Source organism: Ursus americanus, chromosome X (genome assembly GCF_024610735.1).
Source record: "Ursus americanus isolate L20-20 chromosome X, mUrsAme1.1.p, whole genome shotgun sequence".
Classification (NCBI taxonomy): domain Eukaryota; kingdom Metazoa; phylum Chordata; class Mammalia; order Carnivora; family Ursidae; genus Ursus; species Ursus americanus.
This window is the reverse complement of record NC_142164.1, coordinates 63,054,025-63,081,083: the sequence shown is the minus strand read 5'-3', so window position 1 is coordinate 63,081,083 and position 27,059 is coordinate 63,054,025. Positions and strand designations below refer to the sequence as shown.

The 27,059-nt window shown below is 38.4% G+C and overlaps 1 protein-coding gene across 7 annotated transcripts in view; it reads right to left on the bottom strand.

Moving 5' to 3' along the window:
* The window catches only part of ABCB7 (ATP binding cassette subfamily B member 7), a 311,206-nt gene that overhangs the window by 164,013 nt on the left and 120,134 nt on the right, over positions 1–27,059 (bottom strand). For all 7 annotated transcript variants that reach the window (XR_015723486.1, XM_045803624.2, XM_087860326.1 and 4 more), the window contains one exon: positions 962–1,039. Coding sequence is in view for 4 of the 7 variants with exons in the window: in XM_087860326.1 (XP_087716452.1) it covers positions 962–1,039 (78 nt within the window). In the remaining 3 variants the exon portion in view is untranslated. The remainder of the gene's footprint in view (positions 1–961; positions 1,040–27,059) is intronic.

Genomic DNA, 27,059 nt, shown 5'->3' with positions numbered 1-27,059 from the left:
CAAATAAATAAATAAAATCTTAAAAAAAAAACAAAAAACAAAAAGCAAAAGTGCCTTCTTATTCACACCAGTTCAGAACAAAAAAATAATTGCCATAAATGGGTTATTGATTCTTGGATCAACAATCTCAAAGCATTTTTAAAGGGAAAACATCAAAATACAAATTTTAGTCTGACAATATCTTTTTGTGGCATTTTTTCCGTCTAAAAGACTAAGTAACAAATTATACCAAGGGGTCTGATGAATACCACACAAGATAATGAGGTCTTCGACAAAGCAAAAAATTGAAATGTAATTCACGTTTATAGCCTCTGCGTAAATTAGAACAATGCCTTGTACCTTGTAATGGCAAATAATTGTTAATCAAAATGAAAAAATAAAGGAAGTACTCAGGGTTTAGGCTGTCTTCTAATTTTCTAGCCTTTTTCTAACTTGGAGAATTGCTGTGTAATTTTAGAGCACTGAGAAATTTTAAAGTTGTCTTTCACTTACATTAGCAATGAAAAATAACCCTTATCAACTAAAAAACTAAGTATCAGGCTCTAATAAGCTTAGAGTCCCTTGACACTCTGCCATCTGAACATCTTCTAAGGTAAAGGAACTTTACTCACTTGAAAAGCTTACAGCATTCCATATATCACATACAAATTACTGGGAAAAATTTAAGTGTCAACAAGCTGCCATTACATTTATAAAAGCATTCTAAAAATGTTGCTGTATCTGGCACTGATCTCAAGAGATTCTGACAGAGTTCTCCAGAAGCAAAAAAATAATCAAGATATCTATCCCTACTTCTACTAGCAGGAACATGATTTCTTATTCATCTTTCAGTATTTAGTAAAAAAAAATGAAAAGTATTTAGAAAGAAATGAGAAACACAAATATGTAGTATAAATTTGAAACCGCTCAAAGGGCTTGCAAATCTTTTGAGTTATATGTAGAAGTATCCACTTAATCTTACCCTGGTAACATCTAATATCTGTCTTGAGTTGCCTTTTCCCAGTCTCTGCCACGTAGTATGTCTTAATGACTCTGGGACCTGCAGAAGAGAAAAAAGGAAAAAAATTTTCAGAGTAAACAATTAATATTAAAAGATTTCCCCTATTCTCCTGTATACATTTGTTACGTCCATCTGGCCAAAAAAGTCCTTGAAAGCTACTATTTCCTTCTTGACCTTCTGACTGGTTGATCTATTATTCACTGATGTAAGCGGGGTACTGATGTTCTCCACTATTACTGTATAACTACCAATTTCTTCCTTTATGTCTTTTAATAGTTGCTTTATATATTTAGGTGCTTCCATGTTGGGTGCATAGATATTTATAATTGTTATATTCTCAACCTGGATTGTTCCCTTTATCATTATGTAGTGTTCTACTTCGTATCTTATTACAGTCTTTGTTTTAAAGTGTATTTTGTCTAAGTACGCCTACCCCAGCTTTCCTTTCACTTCATTTGCATGATAAATGTTTTTCCATACCTTCACCATTAATCCATATATGTCTTTAGGTCTGAAGGGAGTCTCTTATAGGAAGCATACAGATGGGTCTTGCAATTTTGTCAATTCACTCACCCTATGTATTTTAATTGGAGCATTCAGTTCATTTATATTTAAATAAATTGACAGGTATGTACTTAATTGCCATTTTGTTACTTGTTTTACAGTTTTTGTAGTTATTCTCTTATTCTCTCTTCCTTTCTTTTTTTGCTCTCTTCCCCTGTGGTTTGATTGCTTTCTCTAGTGTTACGCTTGGATTCTTTTCTTTTTATTTTTTGTGTATCTACTACACGTTTGGGAATTGTGGTTACCATTAGGTTCATATATAATATCTAAACTGTGTAGCAGTCAATATTCAGTTAGTGGTCGCTTAAGATCAAACCCATTCTAAAAGTACTCAATTTTTTAGCACCTCCACGTTTTATGTATATGATGTCATACTACACATCCTTTTATTTTGTGAATCCTTTGACTGATTTTTGAATATATAACTGACCTGAATGTTTTTGTATTTAACCTCTATACTGGTTTTATAAGTTATTAATCTATTACTTTTATGTTTGCATTTACCTGTGAAATTTTTTCCTTTCATAATTTTCTTACTCCTGATTATGGCCTTTTCTTTCCACTGAAAGAGTTCCCTTTAATTTTTCTTGATGGCCAATTTAAGGGTTATGAACTCCTTTAATTTTTGTTTATCTGGGAAACACTTTATCTCTCCTACTATTCTGAATGATAACCTTGCTGGGTAAAGTATTCTTGGTTGCAGATTTTTTTCCTTTCAGCACTTTAAATACATCATGCCACTTTCTTATTAATTGCAATGTGCCTGATGAGAAATCATTTGATAGCTTTATGGGGCTTCCCACATAATATACATAATATATATAGAGAATTCCATCCACAAATAGCACAATACACATTCTTTTCAAGTGTACATGGAATATTTTCCAGGACAATCACATGCTAGGCCACAAAACAAGTCTCAACAAATTCTAAAAGACTGAAGTTGTTATGCATGTCTTCTGACCACAATGGTATGAAACGAGGAATCAGTAGCAAGAACAATTTGAAAAGAACACAAATACATGGAAGCTAAATAACATGCTACTAAACAATGGGTCAACCAAGAAATCAAAGAGAAAATCAGAGAAAATACATGAAGATAAAGGAAAATGAAAACACAAGAGTATAAAATCTTTGAGATGCAGAAAAGCTGTACTAACAGGAAAGTTTATAGCAACAGATGCCTACTTCAAGATACAAGAAAAATCTAAGCAACCTAACCCTACACCTAAAGGAACTTCAAAAAGAACACACAAAGCCCAAAGCAAGTAGAAGGAAATAAATAAAAAATTACACCAGAAATAAAGTAAATAGAGACTAAAAAACAATAGAACAGATCACTGAAACCAGGAACTGGTTCTATTGAGAAGATAAACAAAATTGATAAATCCTAGCACAGACTCCTCAAGAAAAAAGAGAGATGACTCAAACAAATAAAATTAGAACTAAAGGAGAAATAACAACTGACACCACAGAAATATAGGACTACAAGAGAAGAGTATGAAAACTTATATGCCAATAATTTGGCAAACTAGAGAAATGGATAAATTCCTAGAAACATATAACCTTCCAACACTGAATCAGAAAGAAAGAGAAAATTTGAACAGACTGATTATGAGCAAGGAAACTGTATCAGTAATCAAAAAACTCCCAACGAAAAAGCTCAGGACCAGATGGTAAATTCTACCAAACATTTAAAACAGAATTAATACCTATTCTTCTCAAACTATTCATAAAAACAAGAGAAAGGAAAGCTTCCAAATTCATTCCATGGGGGGGCGACATAGCTGATACCAAAAACCAGATAAAGACTAACACAAACAAGAAAACTACAAGCCAAATATCCCTGATGAATGATGTAAAAATCCTTTACAAAATATCAGCAAAGCAAATCCAACAATACATTAAAAAAATCATTCACCATGATCATGTGGGATTTATTCCAGGGATGCAAGGGTAGTTCAATATTCACAAATCAACAAGATACATCACATTAACAAGAGAAAGGATAAAAACCATATGATCATTTCAATAGAGACAGAAAGTATTTGATAAAGGACCACATCCATTCGTGATAAAAACTCTCAATAGTACATCTCCAAAGGCAAGAGAAACAAAAGATAAAATGAATTTGTAGGACTTCATCAAGATAAAAAGCTTCTGCACAGCCAAGGAAATAGTAAAAAAAAAAAAACTAAGAAGCAGCCCACGGAATGGGAGAAGATATTTGCAAATGATACTACAGATAAAAGACTGGTATCCAAGATCTACAAAGAACTTCGCAAACTCAATACACAAGAAACAAATAAACAAATCATAAAATGGGCAGAAGATATGAACAGACACTTTTCCAATGAAGACATACAAATGGCTAACAGACACATGAGAAAATGTTCAAAATCACTAGCCATCAGGAGAGTTCTGGTTAAGATGGCGGAGGAGTAGGAGACACCTTTTTCAGCCGGTCCCCCGAGTCGAGCTGGATAGGTACCAGACCAGCCTAAACAACCACGGAACCAGCCTGAGACGCAGGAAGATGCATCTGGATCTCTACAAATGAACATCTCCAGCGCTGAGTATTGAGGTACGAAGCGGGGAGCCATGAAACCGTGCACAGATATCGGAAGATAAACGGAAGGGGGAGGGAGCCGCCGCGTTCGGGCGCTGGGAAGCAGTAGCCACCTGCACGGGAGAGCGGGCGGGGCTCACGGACGGCACCTGCAAAACAGCAGACCGAGACCGTGAGCCGGGTGCGCACGCCACCAGGCATCTCGCGGAACACCGGAATCCCGGTGCGCTCACTGGATCCAGACTGAGACCGGGAGCTTCCAGAGCGCGCGTGGGGTGGCTGGCGGCTGGCAGCGTTAGAAACACAAAGGACAGGGACGCGCCGGCCCTGGAAGTGAGGGCCGGGACTCTGGGTGTGGGGCGCACATCCCGGGACGCTGCAGGGTTGAGCAGCACCAACAGTAAGAGAGTTAAAGTGGCCAGAACATTAGTAGAGAACGGGCCGCAATCCCTCTGTTCTGTGACAGAGGCTGAAATTCGGCCGCTGCTGCTCTGACTCTCAGAAGAGGTACAACAAACCGCCAGGGAAAGCCGCCAGAGAAAAAAAGCCTGGAAATACCGGCTCAGAGAGTGCCCATCCCCATCCCCCCTCGCAGGGGACACGGAGACTCTACCCAAACAGGGTTGCCTGAGTATCGGCACGGCAGGCCCCTCCCCCAGAAGGCAGGCTGAAAAATCAAGAAGCCCACAACCCGGGGCGCCTGGGTGGCGCAGTCATTGAGCGCCTGTCTTCGGCTGAGGGCGTGATCCCAGCGTTCCGGAAAGGAGTCCCTCATCATATCTCTCTCTCTCTCAGATAAATAAATAAATAAAATCTTTAAAGAAGAAGCCCAAATCCCTAAGATCCCTATAAAACAAGGGGCACGGCCTGGGACCCAGTCAATAATTTGGGCTCTGGACAACCCCGCAACCTCTCCTCATCAGAATGACAAGAAGGAGAAGTCCCCCCCAGCAAAGAAAAGACGGTGAGTCTGTGGCCTCTGCCACAGAAATAATGGATATGGATGTAACCAAAGTATCAGAAATGGAATTCAGAGTAACGATGGTCAAAATGATGAGTAGAATTGAAAAAACTATTAACGAAAAGGTTACTGAGAATACAGAATCCCTAAGGACAGAAATGAGAGCAAATCTGACAGAAATTAAAAATTCTATGAGCCAAATGCAGGCAAAACTAGAGGCTCTGACGGCCAGGGTCACAGAAGCAGAGGAAAGGGTTAGTGAATTGGAGGATGGGTTAATAGAGGAAAAAACCAAAATAGAAGCTGCTCTTAAAAAAATCCAAGCCCACGAATGTAGGTTACGGGAGATTACTGACTCAATGAAACGATCCAATGTTAGAATCATCGGCATCCCCGAGGGGGTGGAGAAAAACGGAGGTCTAAAAGAGATATTTGAACAAATTGTAGCTGAAAACTTCCCTAATCTAGACAGGGAAACAAACATTCGTGTCCAAGAGGCAGAGAGGACCCCTCCCAAGCTCAACCACGACAAACCTACGCCACGTCACGTCATAGTGCATTTCGCAAATATTAGATGCAAGGATACAGTATTGAAAGCGGCCAGGGCAAAGAAATCTCTCACGTACCAAGGCAAAGGCATCAGAATTACGTCAGACCTGTCTACACAGACCTGGAATGAGAGAAAGGGTTGGGGGAGCATATTTAAAGCTCTTTCAGAGAAAAACATGCAGCCAAGGATCCTTTATCCAGCAAGGCTGTCCTTCAGAATTGATGGAGAAATAAAGACATTTCAGAATCGCCAGTAACTAACCAATTTCGTAACCACGAAACGAGCCCTACAGGAGATATTACGAGGGGTTCTATAAAAGTAAAAAGGCCCCAAGAGTGATACAGAACAGAAAGTCACAGCCAATACAAACAAAGACTTTACTGGCAACATGGCATCATTAAAATCATATCTCTCAGTACTCGGTCTTAATGTTAATGGCTTAAATGCTCCCATAAGAAGCCACAGGGTTGCAGATTGGATAAAAAGAAATGACCCATCCATTTGCTGTCTACAAGAGACTCATTTCGAACCCAAAGATGCATTCAAACTGAGAATAAGGGGATGGAGTACCATCTTTCACGCAAATGGACCTCAAAAGAAAGCTGGGGTAGCAATTCTCATATCAGATAAATTGGATTTTAAACTACAGACTATAGTTAGAGATGCAGAAGGGCACCATATTATTCTTAAAGGAAGTATTCAACAAGTGGATATGACAATTATAAATATATATGCCCCCAACAGGGGAGCAGCAAGATACACAAGCCAACTCTTAACCACAATGAAGAGACATATAAATAAAAATACATTAATAGTAGGGGACCTCAACACTCCACTATCAGAAATAGACAGAACACCCTGGCAAAAACTAAGCAAAGAATCAAAGGCCTTGAATGCATTACTTGACGAGTTGGACCTCATAGATATATATAGAACACTACACCCCAGAACCAAAGAATACTCATTCTATTCTAATGCCCATGGAACATTCTCAAGAATAGACCATGTTCTGGGACACAAAACAGGTCTCAGCCGATACCAAAAGACTGAAATTATCCCCTGCATATTCTCAGACCACAACGCTCAGAAATTGGAACTCAACCACAAGGAAAAATTTGGAAGAAACTCAAACACTTGGAGACTAAGAACCATCCTGCTCAGGAATGACTCGATAAACCGGGAAATCAAAAATCAAATTAAACAATTTATGGACACCAATGAGAATGAAAATACAACAGTCCAAAACCTATGGGATACTGCAAAGGCAGTCCTAAGGGGGAAATACATAGCCATCCAAGCCTCACTCAAAAGAATAGAAAAATCTAAAATGCAGTTTTTATATTCTCACCTCAAGAAGCTGGAACAGCAACAAAGGGACAGGCCTAATCCACGCATGAGGAAGCAGTTGACCAATTTTGAGCTGAAATCAATCAAGCAGAAACCAGAAGTACAGTAGAGCAGATCAACAGGACTAGAAGCTGGTTATTGGAGAGAATCAATAAAATTGACAGACCACTGGCAAGACTTATCCAAAAGAAAAGAGAAAGGACCCAGATTATTAAAATTATGAATGAAAAAGGAGAGGTCACGACGAACACCATTGAAATTGGAAGGATTATTAGAAATTTTTATCAACAGCTATATGCCAATAAACTAAGCAATCTGGAAGAGATGGAATCCTTCCTGGAAACCTATAAACTACCAAGATTGAAACAGGAAGAAATTGATTTCTTAAACAGGCCAATTAATTATGAAGAAATTGAGTCAGTAAAAAACAACCTTCCAAATAACAAAACTCCAGGCCCGGATGGTTTTCCTGGGGAATTCTACCAAACATTCAAAGAAGAAATAATACCTATTCTTCTAAAGTTATTTCAAAAAATAGAAACAGAAGGAAAGCTACCAAACTCATTCTATGAGGCCAATATTACCTTGATCCCCAAACCAGGCAAAGACCCCCTCAAAAAGGAGAATTACAGACCGATCTCCCTAATGAATATGGACGCCAAAATCCTCAACAAGATACTTGCTAATAGAATCCAACAGTACATTAAAAGGATTATCCATCACGATCAAGTGGGATTCATACCTGGGATGCAAGCGTGGTTCAATATTCGCAAATCAATCAGCGTGATACATCATATCAACAAGAAAAGACTCAGGAACCATATGATCCTCTCAATTGATGCCGAAAAAGCATTTGACAAAATACAGCATCCTTTCCTGATTAAAACCCTTCAGAGTGTAGGAATAGAAGGTACATTTCTCAATATCATAAAAGCCATCTATGAAAAGCCTACTGCAAATATTATTCTCAATGGGGAAAAGCTGGAAGCCTTTCCCTTAAGATCAGGAACTCGACAAGGATGCCCACTCTCACCACTATTATTCAGCATAGTACTAGAAGTCCTTGCAACAGCAATCAGACGACAAAAAGGGATCAAAGGTATTCAAATCAGCAAAGAAGAAGTCAAAATGTCTCTCTTTGCAGATGACATGATACTCTAAATGGAAAACCCAAAAGAAGCCACTCCCTAACTATTAGAAGTTATAGAGCAATTCAGTAACGTGGCGGGATACAAAATCAATGCTCAGAAATCAGTTGCATTTCTATACACGAATAACAAGACCGAAGAAAGAGAAATTAGGGAATCCATCCCATTTACAATAGCACCAAAAACCATACGTTACCTTGGAATTAACTTAACCAGAGACGTAAAGGACCTATATTCTAGAAACTATAAATCACTCTTGAAAGACATTGAGGAAGACATAAAAAGATGGAAATATATTCCATGCTCATGGATCAGAAGAATTAACATAGTTAAAATGTCCACGCTACCCAGAGCAATCTACACTTTCAATGCTATCCTGATCAAAATACCGAGGACATTTTTCAAAGAACTGGAACAAATAGTCCTTAAATTTGTATGGAACCAGAAAAGGCCCCGAATCTCCAAGGAACTATTGAAAAGGAAAAACAAAGCTGGGGGCATCACATTGTCGGATTTCGAGCTGTACTACAAAGCTGTGATAAAAAAGACAGGATGGTACTGGCACAAAAACAGACACATAGACCAATGGAACAGAATAGAGAGCCCAGAAATAGACCCTCGGCTCTTTGGGCAACTAATATTTGATAAAGCGGGAAAAAACATCCGGTGGAAAAAAGACAGTCTCTTCAATAAATGGTGCTGGGAAAATTGGACATCTACATGCAAAAGAATGAAACTTGACCACTCTCTCACACCATACACAAAAATAAACTCCAAATGGATGAAAGACCTCGATGTGAGACAGGAATCCATCAAAATCCTAGAGGAGAACATAGGCAACAACCTCTACGACATCAGCCAAAGCAAACTTTTTCATGACACATCCCCAAAGGCAAGAGAAACAAAAGATAAAATGAATTTATGGGACTTCATCAATATTAAAAGTTTCTGCACAGCCAAGGAAACAGTCAGAAAAACTAAGACGCAGCCAACGGAATGGGAGAAGATTTTTGCAAATGACACTACAGATAAAGGACTGGTATCCAAGATCTACAAAGAACTTCTCCAACTCAATACACGAGAAACAAATAAACAAATCAAAAAATGGGCAGAAGATATGAACAGACACTTTTCCAATGAAGACATACAAATGGCTAACAGACACATGAAAAAATGTTCAAAATCATTAGCCATCAAGGAAATTCAAATCAAAACCACACTGAGATACCACCTTACGCCAGTTAGAATGGCAAAAATTGACAAGGCAAGAAACAACAATTGTTGGAGAGGTTGTGGAGAAAGGGGATCCCTCCTACATTGTTGGTGGGAATGCAAATTGGTACAGCCACTCTGGAAAACAGTGTGGAGGTCCCTTAAAAAGTTAAAAATTGAGCTACCCTATGATCCAGCCATTGCACTACTGGGCGTTTACCCCAAAGATACAGACGTAGTGAAGAGAAGGGCCATATGCACCCCAATGTTCATAGCAGCAATGTCCACAAGAGCTAAATCGTGGAAGGAGCCGAGATGCCCTTCAACAGATGACTGGATTAAGAAGTTGTGGTCCATATATACAATGGAATATTACTCAGCTATCAGAAAGAACGAGTTCTCAACATTTGCTACAACATGGACGGCACTGGAGGAGATTATGCTAAGTGAAATAAGTCAAGCAGAGAAAGACAACTATCATATGATTTCTCTCATCTATGGAACATAAGAACTAGGATGATCGGTAGGGGAAGAAAGGGATAAAGAAAGGGGGGGTAATCAGAAGGGGGAATGAAACATGAGAGACTATGGACTATGAGAAACAAACTGAGGGCCTCAGAGGGGAGGGGGATGGGGGAATGGGATAGGCTGGTGATGGGTAGTAAGGAGGGCACGTATTGCATGGTGCACTGGGTGTTATACAGAACTAATGAATCATCGAGCCTTACATTGGAAACCGAGGATGTACTGTATGGTGACTAACATAATATAATAAAAAAATCAAAAAAAAAAAAAAACGGATGAGGGGTGCCTGGGTGGCACAGCAGTTAAGCATCTGCCTTCGGCTCAGGGCGTGATCCCTTGGTCCTGGGATGGAGCCCCACATCGGGCTCCCTGCTCTGCTGGAGCCTGCTTCTTCCTCTCCCACTCTCCCTGCTTGTGTTCCGTCTCTTGCTGGCTATCTCTATCTCTGTCGAATAAATAAATAAAATCTTAAAAAAAAAATATCAGTAGCCATCAGGGAAATTCAAATCAAAACCACACTGAGATACCACCTTACGCCAGTTAGAATGGCAAAAATTGACAAGGCAAGAAACAACAATTGTTGGAGAGGATGTGGAGAAAGGGGGTCCCTCCTACATTGTTGGTGGGTGTGCAAGTTGGTACAGCCGCTCTGGGAAACAGTGTGGAGGTCCCTTAAAAAGTTACAAATTGAGCTACCCTATGACCCAGCCATTGCACTACTGGGTGTTTACCCCAAAGATACAGACGTAGTGAAGAGAAGGGCCATATGCACCCCAATGCTCATAGCAGCTCTGTCCACAATAGCTAAACCGTGGAAGGAGCCGAGATGCCCTTCAACAGATGACTGGATTAAGAAGATGTGGTCCATATATACAATGGAATATTACTCAGCTATCAAAAAGAACGATTTCTCGACATTTGCTGCAACATGAACGGCACTGGAGGAGATAATGCTAAGTGAAATAAGTCAAGCAGAGAAAGACAATTGCACACACCCCTGTAAACACCACCACAATCAAAATCTAGACCATTTTCATCATCCCTAAAAGTTCCCTCAGCCCCTTGGTAGTAAATCCCCACCCTGTGTCCCCAGCCCCAGGCAATCCCCGAAAGGCTTTCAGTCATTATAGGTTGGTTTTTGCCTGTTCCAGTGTTTCTTATAAATGAAACTTTCTTTGTTTGGCTTCTTTCACTCAGTGGAGTGAGACACTTCATATGGTTTCACTGATATGGAACATAAGAAGTAGAAAGATCGGTAGGAGGAGAAAGGGATAAAGAAAGGGGGGGTCATTAGAGGGGGGAGTGAAGCATGAGAGACTATGGACTCTGAGAAACAAACTGAGGGCTTCGGAGGGGAGGAGGGTGGGGGAATGGGATAGACTGGTGATGGGTAGTAAGGAGGGCACGTATTGCATGGTGCACTGGGTGTTATACGCAACTAATGAATCATCGAACTTCACATCAAAAACCAGGGATGTACTGTATGGTGACTAACATAATAAAAAAATATTTAAAAAAAAACAACTCTCAATAGTAAGTTTAAAGAGAACATACCTCAACAAGATAAATGATATATATGAAAAATGCAAAACTAACATCATACTCAATGGTGAAAAACTGAGAGCTTTTCTTCTAAGATTAGGAACAACACAAAAAAGGGTGTCCATTCTCATCACTTTTATTCAACATAGCACTAGAAGACCTAGCCACAGCAATCAAAGAACAAAAAGAATATAAATAAGGCATCCATATTGGTAAGAAAGAAGTAAAGCTTTCACTATTTGCAGATGACAGGATATTATATATAAAAGAACCCAAAGCAACAAAAAATGACTAGAACTGATAAATTCAGTCGTCGCAGGATTCAAAATACACAGAGATCTCTCACAATTCTATACACTAATAATGTAGTAGAAAGAGAAATTAAGAAAACAATCCCGTTTACAACTGCACCATAAAGAATAAGGTATCTAGGAATAAACTTAAAAGATTTCTTTTATTGCCCATAAATATACTTAAATCCAAAACCACAACCAATATTAGAGAGATTATTACACTTTTATACATGCCTAAAAAGATAAAAAAATAAAATGTGTGGTTCAGGTATAAAGTAAATTGTATCACTTATTTAAAGTGTCAAATTGTATTTTCTTTTTTCCTTCTTTTAATCTAGGTTTGTCTTTTTTTTCCTAAAACCCTCAAAGTCTTCAAACTCAATTCTTTCTTAAATGACTTTTATGCACTTTTCAAACACTCTTACTAACTCCCTTTACTGTATTTTATTATGTTCTACTTTGCATCTGTTCCCTGTTTAGTCTTAATCTAAATGCTAACTTCAAAGAGTGGTCCTAAGATCAGTTTTGCCAAATACTTCTACATAACTAGCAGATGGACTTTAATGAAAGATTCCTTGGGCCAAGTATTTGTTTTAATAATGTTTAAAAAAATGGAGTTGAAAGCAGGCACAATAAACAATGTCTCCATGGTAATACCAGAGACATCTGTAAAATGGACACACATCCTTCTGAAATGTACCATCAATTTAGTGAGGATGAAATGTGGTTTTTAGGTCAAATCTCTCCTAAATGGCAGATAATACTTAGGCTTTCCTTTAGCTATAAATACATTGTACAAATGGTTTAATGTCTCAATATGAATGTTAATGTTATACACTGCAAAACAGAAAAAGGTTAAATTACCCAAAAAATAACATCCATATACAAAAGAGCTAACCAGATTATTGAGAAACTTAACTCTGCTGTTTTCCAAAATGTAATGAACAGTAGTACATTCCTGCTTATGTATGTTTATGAATATATAATACATACCCTGAATTATAAAAATTTCAAAAATAGTAACAGCTGTTTGTACACTGACTTGCCAAACCCAAGCTCCTACTTGACTCCACTATCCTCAAACTCCAGAAGCCATCCACTGTCATTGGTGTCTTTCTGGGGCTTAACTCAATTGTTACCCTCCCTGACTTTCTCCATACTCATACCTCATGGAATCTTTACCCTCAAATTTCCTGTTTTCCATAATCTCCCAATTCAAGTAAGGAGACATCAAGGAAGATCTTGTACATGTTTGCACATTTATATGCAATTTAATCTTCTTTTACTTTCAAACGTTGCTCAGTTACGTCAAATAAATAACTATCCACCTTCTTCTTTCCTCTCAAAATGATGCCTATGTATGACCAACGGCTAACAGATGAATGTTGGTAACACATTTAAATTGATAGCAAAAACATACATTCTGAAGTGTTGTTGGTCAAAATTAAAACAACTTACCATAAAATAACCCTTGAAAGTATCTATAAACCCTGTCAGAATTTCCAGCTATCTCTTTAAACTTCTTTCATCAACTTGTCCCATAAGCATGAGGATTCAAGGCTAATACTTTTAAACTGTTCAAATTCAAACTGAACTTCTAGTACTAAAATAGCACTGTTAAAATTATAGACCATTTCAAGCATATAAAAAGTTCAGAAACAATAAAATGAACACAGGTATAGTCAGTATCCACGCTTAGAACAGATAAAAAGAAACCCCTGACATGCTCTTCTATGTTATCTGCTTCCTAATCCTCAGAGAAAATCAGCACCGATTATTAAAAATCCTTCATTACAAAAGGAAAAGTAACGGTCACATAATGGGTTAACTTCTTCTGAGGGCTAGTCCCTTCACTTAAAATACTGTTTCAAATAGAGTCAGGGAAGATGGCAGAGAAGGAGGATCCTGAGCTCAGCCTGTCCCACAGACATACTGAGGTAACAGCTACACCTATGTGCCAACTCTGAAAAGCACCTGAATACTGACAGAACAGACCTTCCACAGTTAATTCTAGACAGAAGGCCACATAGAAAAGGGTAAAATGCATGGAGACATGGTTGGGAACTAAACCCCCAGCACAACTAACCACAAATGGGAGGGGACACCACAAGCAGTGACAAGGAGAGGATCAGATCCTCATGACTGGGAACCCACCCTGGGAAGACAAGTCCCCATCAAGTCTGGCTTTGAATACCAACAGGGCTTAACTCCAGGAGGCCTGAGGGTGACAGGAAACCCAGTCTGTAGCCTTAAAGTGCCAGCATACTAAATAACTCAGCTTGAGACACAGCACAGAAGCAGCAGTTTAAAAAGCACCTGGGGTATAAGTGAAGATTAACTGATTAATCTTATAACAGACAGGAAATGATCTGCAGGTTTCTCTAGGAACAAAAGTGATGGCATGTGCCACTTCTCTTCCCCTCTCCCAGCCTAGAAAGCTGAATGTTTGCAGGAGCCAGCACAAACACTCTCCATCTACCTTGCTAGCACTGCATGCCCCACCCCAGAGGAAACAGAAATATTCCCCAAATTAAAAAACAAGGCAAAATCACAGTATAAGGTTAAATGAAATGGAGATAAGCAATATGCCTGATAAAGAATTCAGAATAATGGCCATAAAGACACTCACTGGGCTTGAGAAAAGGGTAGATAAACACATTGAGAATTTCAAAAGAGACTGAAAATATAAAAAGAACTACTCACATCTGAAAAACTCAATAACCGAAGAAAAAAAATACACTGTAGGGAATAACAGCAGATCAGAGGATGCAGAAGAATTAATCATCAATCTATTAGACAGGGTAATGGAAAGTAACCAAGCCGAAGAGCAAAAAGAATAAATAATAAAAAATGAGAATAAGCTAAGAGAACAGTGCAACATCATCAAGCATAATAACATTTGCATTATAGGAATCCTAGAATAAGACAGAGAGAAGGAGACAGAAAACTTTTTCATATAAATTGGTGCAACCACTGTGGAAACCAGTACGGAGGTTCCCCAAACAATTAAAAATAGAAATACTGTATCATCCAGCAATGCCACTACTGGATACTGAACTCAAAGAAAACAAAACCTAATTTGAAAAGATATATGTACCCCTTTGTTTATTTCACTGCTATTTAGAGTAGCCAAGATTTGGAAACAGCCCAAGTGTACATCAATAGATGTGAATAGATAAAAAAGATGGGCTTCAACTACTGGGAAAACGGCAGAGTAGGAGGATCCTGGGCTCACTTTGCTCCGTGAACACACCAAGATAACAGCTACACCTGTGAAACTAACTCTGAAAATGACCTGAAGACTAACAGAAAAGACTTGCCATAGTTAATCTTAGAGAAAAGGTCACATCAAAAAGGGTAGGAGGGACAGAGATGCAGTTGAGAACCAAACCCCCAGTGAGACTTGACCAGTGAGGCTTAACTTCATGAGTTGTACAGGGCGATAAACCCTGGGTACTTTAAAACTGGTTTAGCTCCAGAGGAGCCAGAGGGCCATAGGAAACTGAGTGCCTGCCCTTAAAGAGCCCGCATAAAAAATAACAATTAAAAATAGAAATACTGTATCATCCAGCAATGCCACTACTGGATACTGAACTCAAAGAAAACAAAACCTAATTTGAAAAGATATATGTACCCCTTTGTTTATTTCACTGCTATTTAGAGTAGCCAAGATTTGGAAACAGCCCAAATGTACATCAATAGATGTGAATAGATAAAAAAGATGGGCTTCAACTACTGGGAAAACGGCAGAGTAGGAGGATCCTGGGCCCACTTTGCTCCGTGAACACACCAAGATAACAGCTACACCTGTGAAACTAACTCTGAAAATGACCTGAAGACTAACAGAAAAGACTTGCCATAGTTAATCTTAGAGAAAAGGTCACATCAAAAAGGGTAGGAGGGACAGAGATGCAGTTGAGAACCAAACCCCCAGTGAGACTTGACCAGTGAGGCTTAACTTCATGAGTTGTACAGGGCGATAAACCCTGGGTACTTTAAAACTGGTTTAGCTCCAGAGGAGCCAGAGGGCCATAGGAAACTGAGTGCCTGCCCTTAAAGAGCCCGCATAAAAAATAACCCAGCCAAGGCACACCACAGAATCAGCAGTTTAAAATGCACCTTGGATACATATGAAGGGCATTTACTCATTAGTTACAGAATGTTTGCTGGTGGGGATAGGGATCTTTAGCTCACTTCTCAAAGAACAAGTGCTAGCGAGCATGCTTTCTCCCCCCAAACCCCAGGCTAGATGGCCAGACACTTCAAGGAATGAACAAGAACAATCTATCTTGCTAGCACATGCCTCACACCCGAGTTCCCCTGCCTATCTGCCCCATCCAACTTGGCCCACTTGGCAGGCATCCCTCTGAAGTAGCTCCTGCCCCCAAACACCCAACAATCAACCCTGAAAGTGACCGGTGCCAGTACGAAGTAACTCCCGCCCTGGAGAAGGTGACCACATACAAATGTGAGCCCACAGTCTGAGTAGCTGAATCTTATTCCTGGCAGCTAAAGGAGAGTGCCCTGCAGTTTGGGGTGACTGCAGCCCTGGCAGATGGACTGTGGGTAGGCATCCGATCTGACTGCTGCCCTGCCCCACCAACAAAAAACTCCCAGGGGGCATCGCAGAGAGAGCATCCTACAGTTCCCCATAACTGCAACCCAAAAAACAGTGTGGGGGCAGAAATCTGGTCTGAGTACTGGCCACGCCCACCAATGACAGTCTCTCAGGAGGCAGCACAGGGAGACCATCCTGCCAATTAGTGCGACTGCTGCCCTGGCAGATGGAGTAAGGGGAGGCATCTGTTCTGACCAATGAGACCACCCAACAACAAGCCTACAACATGTCCAGACAAGCCCATTAACAACAAAGGCACAAATTCTGCTCAGTGAGCCCCAAACAGGCAAAGTGAGCAACTGTCACGACTAGACTGAGGGTAAATGTGACTTAGCCACTGAGGCAGAGCCAATGCAGCCCACATAGGACATACCAGCATCTGGTTCTTATAAAAGAGGTCACTGCATTACAGGGAACCACAGAGTTGTTTTTAGTGAGGCCACTACTTTAAAGATTAGGAGATGTAGCAGACATTCCTAATAAATAGAAACAAACCAAGAGCTATACAAAGTGAGAAGACAGAGAAATATGTCCCAATGAAAGAACAGGACAAAGCCACAGCAAAAGAGCTAAGTGAAACAAAAATAAACAATATGCCTAATAAAGAATACAAAGTAATGGGTGGACTTGAGAAAAGAATAGAGTATCTCAGTGAGACCTTCAACACAGAGAGAAAATATAAAAAAGAACCAAGCAGGGGCACTAAGGCGGCTCACTGATAAAACCAGCATGGAGGTTAAAGCGCAAAAGCTGTAGAATCAATTAAATCTACAAAAATCAGTCAAGGGATTCACAAAATAAACAAATGTAAAATATAATACCATAAACATAAAATGTGGGGGTAAGGAGTGAAAGTTCAGTGATTTTAGAATGGGTTCAATCTTAACCAACCATCAACTTAATAGAGACTGCTATACACATAAGATATTATATATGAACCAAATGGTAACCACAAATCAAAAACCAATTATATATACAAAAAACAAAGTAAAAGGAATCCAAGCATGACACTAAAGAAAGCCATCAAATCACAAGGGAAGAGAGCAAGAGAAGAAGAAAGGAATAGAAACAAAAACCACCATAAATCAAGTAACAAAATGGCAATACATACCTATCATTAACTACTTCAAATGTAAATGGACTAAACGCTCAAATCAAAAAATACAGTGACTGAACTGACAAAATAGCAAGACAAATTTATATACTATCTACAAGAGACTTATTTCAAACCTAAAGACACATGCGGATTGAATGTGAAAGGAAGGAAAACATTTACCATGCAAGTGGAAGTAAAAAGAAAGCCAGGACAGCAATACTTACACCAGACAAAATACACTTGAAAACAAACACACAGCACAAGACAAAGAACATCTGTCATTACTACATAATGATAAAGGGAACAATACAAAATGAGAATGTAACAATTACAAGCATCTATGCACCCAACATGGGGGCACCTAAATACATAAAGCAACTATTAACAGACATAAAGGAAGAAATTAACAGTAATACAGTAATAGTAAGGGACATTAATACCCAACTTACATCAATGAATACATCATCCAAAGAGAAAATCTACATGGAAACAGTGGTTTTAAATGACACATAAGAACAAATGACCTAACATATAGGAAGAGAACTCTCCAACCAAAAACTGTGAGATCCATATTCTTTCCAAGTGCACATTGTACATTCTCTGTAATATATCACATTACAGTCCACAAAACAAGTCCCAATAAATTTAAAAAGACTGAAATCGTATCATGCGTCTTTTCTGACCTCAAGAGTATGAAACAAGAAATCAATCACAAGAAAAAATTCTGAAAAGAACACAAATACATGGAGGCTAAATAACATGTTACTGAACAATGAAATGAGTCAACCAGGAAATTAAAGAGGAATAGAAAAATACACAGAGATAAATGAAAACGAAAACAGAAGAGTCCCAAATCTTTGGGATGAAGCAAAAGTTACTCTAAGAGGGAAGATTATACCAATACAGGCCTATCTTGAGAAACAAGAAAATCTCAATCTAAATGTACATATAAAACAGCTAGAAAAAGAAAACAAATAAAGCCCAAACCCAGTAAAAAGCAGGAAATAATAGAGTGGAGCAAAAATAAATGAAGAGTAGAAGAATAAATAGAAAATATCAATGAAAACAGGAGCTAGTTCTTTGAAAAGATAAACAAAGTTGATAAACCTTTAGCCAGACTCATCAAGAAAAAAAAGAGAGGACGCCAACAGAATCAGAAACAAAGGAGGAGAAATAACACCACCAACACAGAAATACAAAAAAATTGTGAGAATGAAAAAGTATATACCAATAAATTGGACAACCCAGAAGAAACAGATAAATTCTTAGAAATATATAAACCTGAATGAAGAAAAAACAGAAAATTTGAAGAGACCGATTACTAGCAATGTGATTGACTCAATAATCAAAAAACTCCCAATAAACAAAAGCCCAGGACCAGATGGCTTCACATGTAAATTCTACCGAACATTTAAAGAGTTAAAACCTATTCTTCTGAAACTATTCAAAAAAAGAAGAGAAGGAAAGATTCCAAATTCATTCTACAAGGACAGCATTACCGTGATACCAAAACCAGGAGACGCTACAAAAAAAGAAAACTATAGAACAATAACTCTGATGAAAATAGATGCAACAATCCTCAACAAAATATTAGCGAAGCAAACCCAACAATACATTTAAAAAATCATTCACCATGATCAAGTGGGATTTATTCCTGGGTTGCAAGGATGGTTCAATATCCATAAATCAACCAACATGATACATCATGTTAAAAAGAGAAAGGATAAAATAGATGCAGAAATAACATTTGACAAAGGACTACATCCATTTATGATAAAAACTCTGAACAAAGCAGGTTTACAGGAAATAAATCTCAATATAATAAAGGACATGTATGAAAAACTCTGAGCTAACATCATATTCAATGGTGAAAAATTGAGAGCTTTGAACAAGAAAGATAAGGGTGTCTACTCTCACAACTTTTTTTTTTTTAATGATTTTTTATTATATTATGTTAGTCACCATATAGTACATCCCCGGTTTCCGATGTAAGGCTCGATGATTCATTAGTTGTGTATAACACCCAGTGCACCATGCAATACGTGCCCTCCTTACTACCCATCACCAGTCTATCCCATTCTCCCACCCCCCTCCCCTCTGAAGTCCTCAGTTTGTTTCTCATAGTCCATAGTCTCTCATGTTTCATTCCCCCTTCTGATTACCCCCCCTTTCTTTATCCCTTTCTTCCCCTACCGATCATCCTAGTTCTTATGTTCCATAGATGAGAGAAATCATATGACAGTTGTCTTTATCTGCTTGACTTATTTCACTCAGCATTATCTCCTCCAGTGCCGTCCATGTTGTAGCAAATGTTGAGAACTCGTTCTTTCTGATAGCTGAGTAATATTCCATCGTATATATGGACCACAACTTCTTAATCCAGTCATCTGTTGAAGGGCATCTCGGCTCCTTCCACAATTTAGCTATTGTGGACATTGCTGCTATACTCTCACAACTTTTATTCAACATGGTACTGTAAGTCCTATCCACAGCAATCAGACAACAAAATAAAAAGGAAACTGAAAGAATAGAAAATTTTTGCAAATGGAGAAAATGTTTGCAAATGATATATCCACCAAGTGGTTAATATCCAAAATACATAAAGAACTTCTACAACTCAACACCAAAAAACAAAATAACATGATTAAAACATGGGTAGAGGACCTGAAGACACATTTTTTTCAAAGAGGACATAAACACCCAACAGGCAAATGAAAAGATGCTCGACATCACTAATCATCAGGTAAATGCAAATCAAAATCAGAATGAGACAGCACATATCACCTTACACCTGTTCAGAATGGCTAGAACAAAAAGACGAGAAATAGCAAGTGTTAGTGAGGATGTGGAGGAAAAGGAACCCTCATACACTGTCAGGAGGAGTGCACATTGGTGTAGGCATGGTGACAAACACTATGGAAGTTCCTCAAAAAACTGAAAATAGAATTACCATATAATCCATTAATTCCACTACTTTGTTTTTACCCAAAGGAAATGAAGACACTAATTGGAAAACATATATGCACACCTATGTTTACTACAACATTTACAATAACCAAGATATGGAAGCAACCCTAGTGTCCATTGATAGTTGAATGGATAAAGAAATGAAATCAACTAACAAGCAAAGACAAAAGAACAAAATAAATGACTCTGAAAATCAAAGAACAAATTGGTGGCTGCCAGAGAGGAGGTGAGTGGGGGGCATGGGTGAAATAGATAAAGAGGATTGTGACTGGGTAATGCATAAAATTTTTGAATCATTATATTGTACACCAGAAACTAATATAACTCTGTATGTTAATCATACTTAAATTTTTAAAATGTGGTATATACTTACAACAGAATATTACTCAGTCATAAAAAAGAATGAGATCTTGCTATATGCAATAACATGGATGGACCTAGAGCATATGAGGTTAAGTGAAATATGTCAGACAGAGAAAGACAAATATCATATGACTTCACTAATATGTAGAATCCGAAAAACAAAACAAACAAAAAACCACTCTTAATTACAAAGAACAATCTGACTGTTCCCAGAGGAGAGGTGAGTCAGTCAATTCGCAAAACTGATATAGATGAAGAGGTACACTTCCAGTTACATAACAATTAAGTCATAGGAATAAAAGTACAGCGTAAGTAATAAAGTTGTAGTGAGAGTAGCTTTATCTATAGAGATGCTGAATTACTATGCTGTACTTCTGAAACTAATGTTAACACTGTATGTTAAACTATACTCAAAATTTTTTTTTAATATATTGTAATAAAATTGTATGGTCACAGATGGTGACTACACTTATCATTGTGAGAAATGAGTAATGTATAGAATTGTCAAGTCAGTATGCTGCATAATTGAAACTAATATAACACTGTATGTTAATACACTTCAATAAAAAATAAATATTCTTCATATAAAAATGGCTGGGTTCTTAACACTATACTTACAAATACTTCTGAAATACAATCCATTTGTAAGTTATGGACTACCTCTACTTTTAAAACCCTGAATGGATCTATATCACAAAAACTCTTTCACATACAAATGGAGATGGAGAAAGCAGTCCAAGATGGCAGCACAGGAAAACCCTGAACTCCCCTCTTCCCACAGACACACCAAATCTACCACTACACATCGTTCATTTCCTTCTGAAAACTGGATTAACTGCACCCCACAACAAAGAATAAAAGGATCACACTGAGATGGGCAGGAGAGTCAGAGACAATCTGGCAAAAAACCAACCTCCCTCTCAGTGACACACAATAAGTAGGAATCTCACCAGACAGGTGTTTCTTTCAAAGGAGATAGGTTTCGGTGCCCCACTTTGGGTACCCTAGCAGAAAGACAAGATCTGTAGAGACAAGACTCCAGAACATGAGGCTTGTAAAACCAATGGGCTGATGTCAGGGGATCCCAAAGTGCTACGGAAAACTAAGATTCTTGTTTCAGAGGGCCAGCTTGTGGTCTTACTAGCCCCCATGATGCAGCAAAGAAACAGCTGTTTTAAAAGAGATTAGACTATCTGTGAGGGAGATTCATCTGCTGATCTGAGGGCATTGCCAGTAAGGGCAGAGGACAGCTGAGATATTCCATGGACAAAGATGTTGGTTCACACCATTACTTCACTCTCCACATATACTGCTAGCACAGGCAGGTGAGCACAGATGTGGCACTCATACCACTTGCTGGGATGGCCAGGATGAGTGGTCACGATACTTCCTGTGGCCAGAGAGTGGGGGCAGTTTCAGCGCTCCCTTGCTCCATGGCTGGGGCAGGTGAGTATGAACAGTCACAATGTTCCCCCACTCCCTAGCTAAACTCTGTGAGCATGAGTGACTGTGACGCTCTCCTGCCCCCTGGCTGGGGCTGGCAACAGGAGGCAGTGTCGCATTCTCCAAATCACAGCCGAAAGGCAGCACACAGGAAAAGACAGGGCACTCTGTAGCTGCAATACAGAAGCCTATGAGGACAGAGTCAAGACCTTTCCCTGCTGCCTTTCTGAACCAGGCAAGTGGCATTTCCTGCCCTCCACACCATCCAGCTGCCTTGCTAAAGTAAGTGGGCCCTGCAAACCACACAGAGGACACCCCTGACTGCCTAGCCCTGGTACCAAGAGGGGTGGCATTTCAGAGCTCCATGGGAATATAACAACTGGAAAGACAGTCCCTAGCAGACCTCCACCCCTATGGCACTGTACAGACAGCAGACTAAAACACAACTACAACGTTTCTGGGAAAAAAAAAAGGCCGAATCAATTTACTTAGCCTGGAGCTTCTAATCCGAGGGACAAACTTCACTTACATGTATATGTATACATCCAGATGTTAAGGAGGAGCTATCAGGGAATGTAAGCAAGAAGACGACATCCTTATGCATGCCCCTATTTGTTTAGAGCCCTAATTTTTTAAAATATCACCCAGGGGACACCTCCAGATCTCCTGATCTGTTAGCCAGCAGGGATTATGACAGTGGCCCCATAGAACAATATATATTTGCATACTTCAAAAGCTACTGCCTAAAGGTCTGGCTTCATCAGCCTGAAACTATGTGTTAAATTAGATTCCTCCCCTTACATCACTGACAGGTCTTGGCACACCATAAAGGGTAGAATAAGCCAGGTGGTTTAGAAAATCGCAAAGGTTCAAAAGGCAACCAAGAGTTTGGGCAAGGTTAAACAAGAAGGACCATCACCTACACTACACCACTCCTTCAAGAATTAGAAAGGTAGCTATTTTGCCTAATAGATATATACAAAGAGTCAAGCAAAATGAGGAAAAAAAATGTTTCAAATGAAAAAAACCAGACAAAACCTCATAAAATGATCTTGATGACACAGAGATAAGTAATCCACCTGTTAAAGAATTCAAAATAAAGGTCATTAAAGATGTTCACCAAAATTGAGAGAAGAATGGATGAACACAGTGAGAACCTCAACAAAGAGACAGAAAACATAAGAAAATACCAAACAGAAGTCATAAAACTGAAGATTACCATAACTCAACTGAAAAATACACTAGAGAGCTTTAAAAGCAGACTGGATGAATCAGAAGTATGGATCAGCAAGATCAAAGAAAAAATAATGAAAATCAGCCAGACAGAGAAAAATAATTTTAAAAATTGAAGATAACTTAAGGGACCTCTAGAACAACATCAAGTGGAATTACACTCACACTACAGGGATCCCAGAAGAAGGAAGAAAGGAAGAAAGGAAGAAAGGAAGGAAGGAAGGAAGGAAGGAAGGAAGGAAGGAAGAAACAAGGAAGCAGAAATCTTATATGAAGAAAAAATGGCTGAAAACTTTCCTCAACTGGGGAAGCAAACAGACATCCAGGGCCAGAAAGCAAAGAGAGTTCCCAATAAAATAACCTAAAGAGAGCCACACCAAGACACATTATAAATAAAATGTTAAAAGTTAAAGATGAAGAATTTTAAAAGCAGGAAGAAAAAAAACAAAGTGTTACTTACAAAAGAAACCCCATAAGGCTGTCAGCAGCTAAAGGGCTGACATATTCAAAGTGCTGCAAGAAAAAACTTCTAACCAAGAATACTCTCCTCAGCAAGGTTATCATTCATACTTGAAGGACAGATAATGAATTCTACAGAAAATCAAAAGCTAAAGGAGTTTGTCCTTACTAAATTGTCCTTACAAGAAATATTAAGAGACTTCTTTGAGCTGAAAAGAAATGGCACTAACAACAAAAATACGTATAAAAGTAAAAATCACTTTAGAAAAGGTAAATATATAGTAAAAGTAGATTACTTATAAAGCTACTAAGATGAGTAAAAGACAAAAGTAGTAAAATTAAAACTACAATAATTAGATAAAGGATACATAAAACAAAGGTATCAAAAGTGAGATCAAAAATATAAAATGGAAGGGGGTTAAAAATGTGGAGTTCTGAAATGTTTTCAAATTTAAGTTGCTACTAAAATAGACTGCTGTGTGTGTGTGTGTGTGTGTGTGTGTGTGTATAAAGATATAGGGGAACCTCACGGTAAGCATAGAGCAAAAACCTATAGCAAATAAACAAAAGAAAATTAAAAAGGAATCTAAACAGGATACTAAGGAAACTCAGCAAACCACAAGGGAAGAGCAAGAGAAGAAAGGAACAGAGAGAAACTATAAAAACAACCAGAAAATAATGAAAAAAATGGCATTAAGTACAAACTGTTAATAATGACTTCAAATGTAAATGTATTAAATTCTCCAATCAAAAAACAAAGAGTTGTCACATGGATTAAAAAAATAAAGCACCTATATACTGCCTACAAGAGGCTTACTTCAGAACGAGACACACAGATCGAAAGTGAAGGGATGAAAAAAGGTTATTTCATAAAATGGAAATGAAAAGAAAGCTGGTGTAGCTATACTGATATGAGACAAAACAAGACTTTAAAACAAAGACTTCAGTAAAAAACAATAAGGGGTACGCAAAACAAACAAAGGAGTAATTTAGCAAGAAAATATAACATTCATAAGTGTATGGACATTCACCATAGGAGATTAAAATACTTAAGCAAATATTAACAGACTTAAAGGGAAAAATTAAAAGCAACACAATAATACAATACTCCCCACTTAAAGCAATGGGCAGATCATCCAGACAGAAAATCAATAAGGAAACATCAGCCTTGTTAGACCAGACTAAAATAAATACATATATATAGAACATTCCAACCAAAAGCAGAATACACATCCTTCTCAAGAGTACATGGAAAATTCCGCAGGATAGATCACCTGTTAGGACATAAAACAAGTCTCAATAAATTTAAGAAGACTGAAATCATATCAAGCATTTTTTCTGACCACAATGGTATAAAACTACAAATCAATTGTAAGAAAACTGGAAAAACTACAAATATGTGGAGATCAAACAACATGTCACTAAACAAATATTGGGTGATAGAAGTCAAAGGAGAACTTAAAAAATACTTAAATGAAAACAGAAATATAAACATATTAAACCTATGCAGGAAGAGCGATCCTATGATGGAATTTCATGGTACTACACTCCTACCTCAAAAAAGAGAAAATCTCAAATAAGTGATCTAACTTTACACCTAAAGGAACCAAAAAAGAACAAAAAAGCCCAAAGTTAATAAAGAGAAGGAAATAATAAAGATGAGAGGAGAAATAATGAAAGAGTCCAAAAAGACAATAGAAAAAAAAAATCAATGAAACTAAGAGCTCGTTCTTTGAAGATATAAACAAAATTAGCAAATCTTTAGCTAGATTCACAAAAAAGAGGGATCAAATAAATAAAATCAGAAATGAAAGAGGATAAGTTTCACCAATAACCACAGAAATACAAAGGATCCTAGCAAACTATTTTGAACAATTATATGCCAAAAAATTTGAACAACCTAGAACAAATGGATAAATTCCTAGAAACACAATCTTCCAAGACTGAACCATGAAGAAAGAAAAAATCTGAAAAGACCAATTTCTAGTAAGAAAATTGAATCAGGAATCAAAAACTACCAAAGGCCTGTAGCAGATGGTTTCCCTAGTGAGTTCTACCAAATTGAATATTTGAAGAAGATTTAATACCTATCAATCCAAAATACTTCCAAAAAACTGAAGAGGAGGGAAAGCTTCCAAACTTACTTTCCAGGGCCGGCAGTACCCTGATACCAAAACCACATAAGGATAAAACAAATCAAAAAACAAACAAACAAAAAACAGTCAACAACAACAAAAACCATGGGCAATATCCCTTAAGAACATAGAGGCAAAAATCCTCAACAAGATATTAGCAAATTGAATTCAACAATACATTAAACAGATCACACACCACGATCAAGTGGGATTTATTTTAGGGATGCAAGGATCGCTCAACATAGGTAAATCAGGTGCGCCTGAGTGGCTCAGTTGTTAAGCGTCTGCCTTCGGCTCAGGGCGTGATCCCAGAGTCCTGGGATCGAGCCCCATATTGGGCTCCTCCGCTGGGAGCCTGCTTCTTCCTCTCCCACTCCCCCTGCTTGTGTTTGCTCTCTCGCTGGCTGTCTCTCTGTCAAATAAATAAATAAAATCTTTTAAAAAAAACATAGGTAAATCAATCAACTTGACACACAATGTTATCAAAATGGAAAATAAAAATCATATGAACACTCTGGAAAACAGTATGGAGTTTCCACAAAAAGTTAAAAATAGGGGAGCCTGGGTGGCTCAGTCAGTTAAGCATCTGCCTTCGGCTCAGGTCACTCTGGGATCAAGTCCTGCATTGGACTCCCTGCTCAGCTGGGAGCCTGCTTCTCCCTCTCCCTCTGCCTGCCACTCCCCCTGCTTGTGTTCTCTCCCTCTCTGTCAAATAAATACACAAAATCTTTTTTAAAAAAGTTAAAAAATAGGGGCGCCTGGGTGGCACAGCGGTTGAGCATCTGCCTTCGGCTCAGGGCGTGATCCCGGCATTATGGGATCGAGCCCCACATCAGGCTCCTCCGCTATGAGCCTGCTTCTTCCTCTCCCACTCCCCCTGCTTGTGTTCCCTCTCTCGCTGGCTGTCTCTATCTCTGTTGAATAAATAAATAAAACCTTTAAAAAAAATAAAAAAATAAAAAATAAAAAAGTTAAAAATAGAGCTACCCTATGACCCAGCAATTGTACTACTAGGTATTTATCCAAAGGATCCA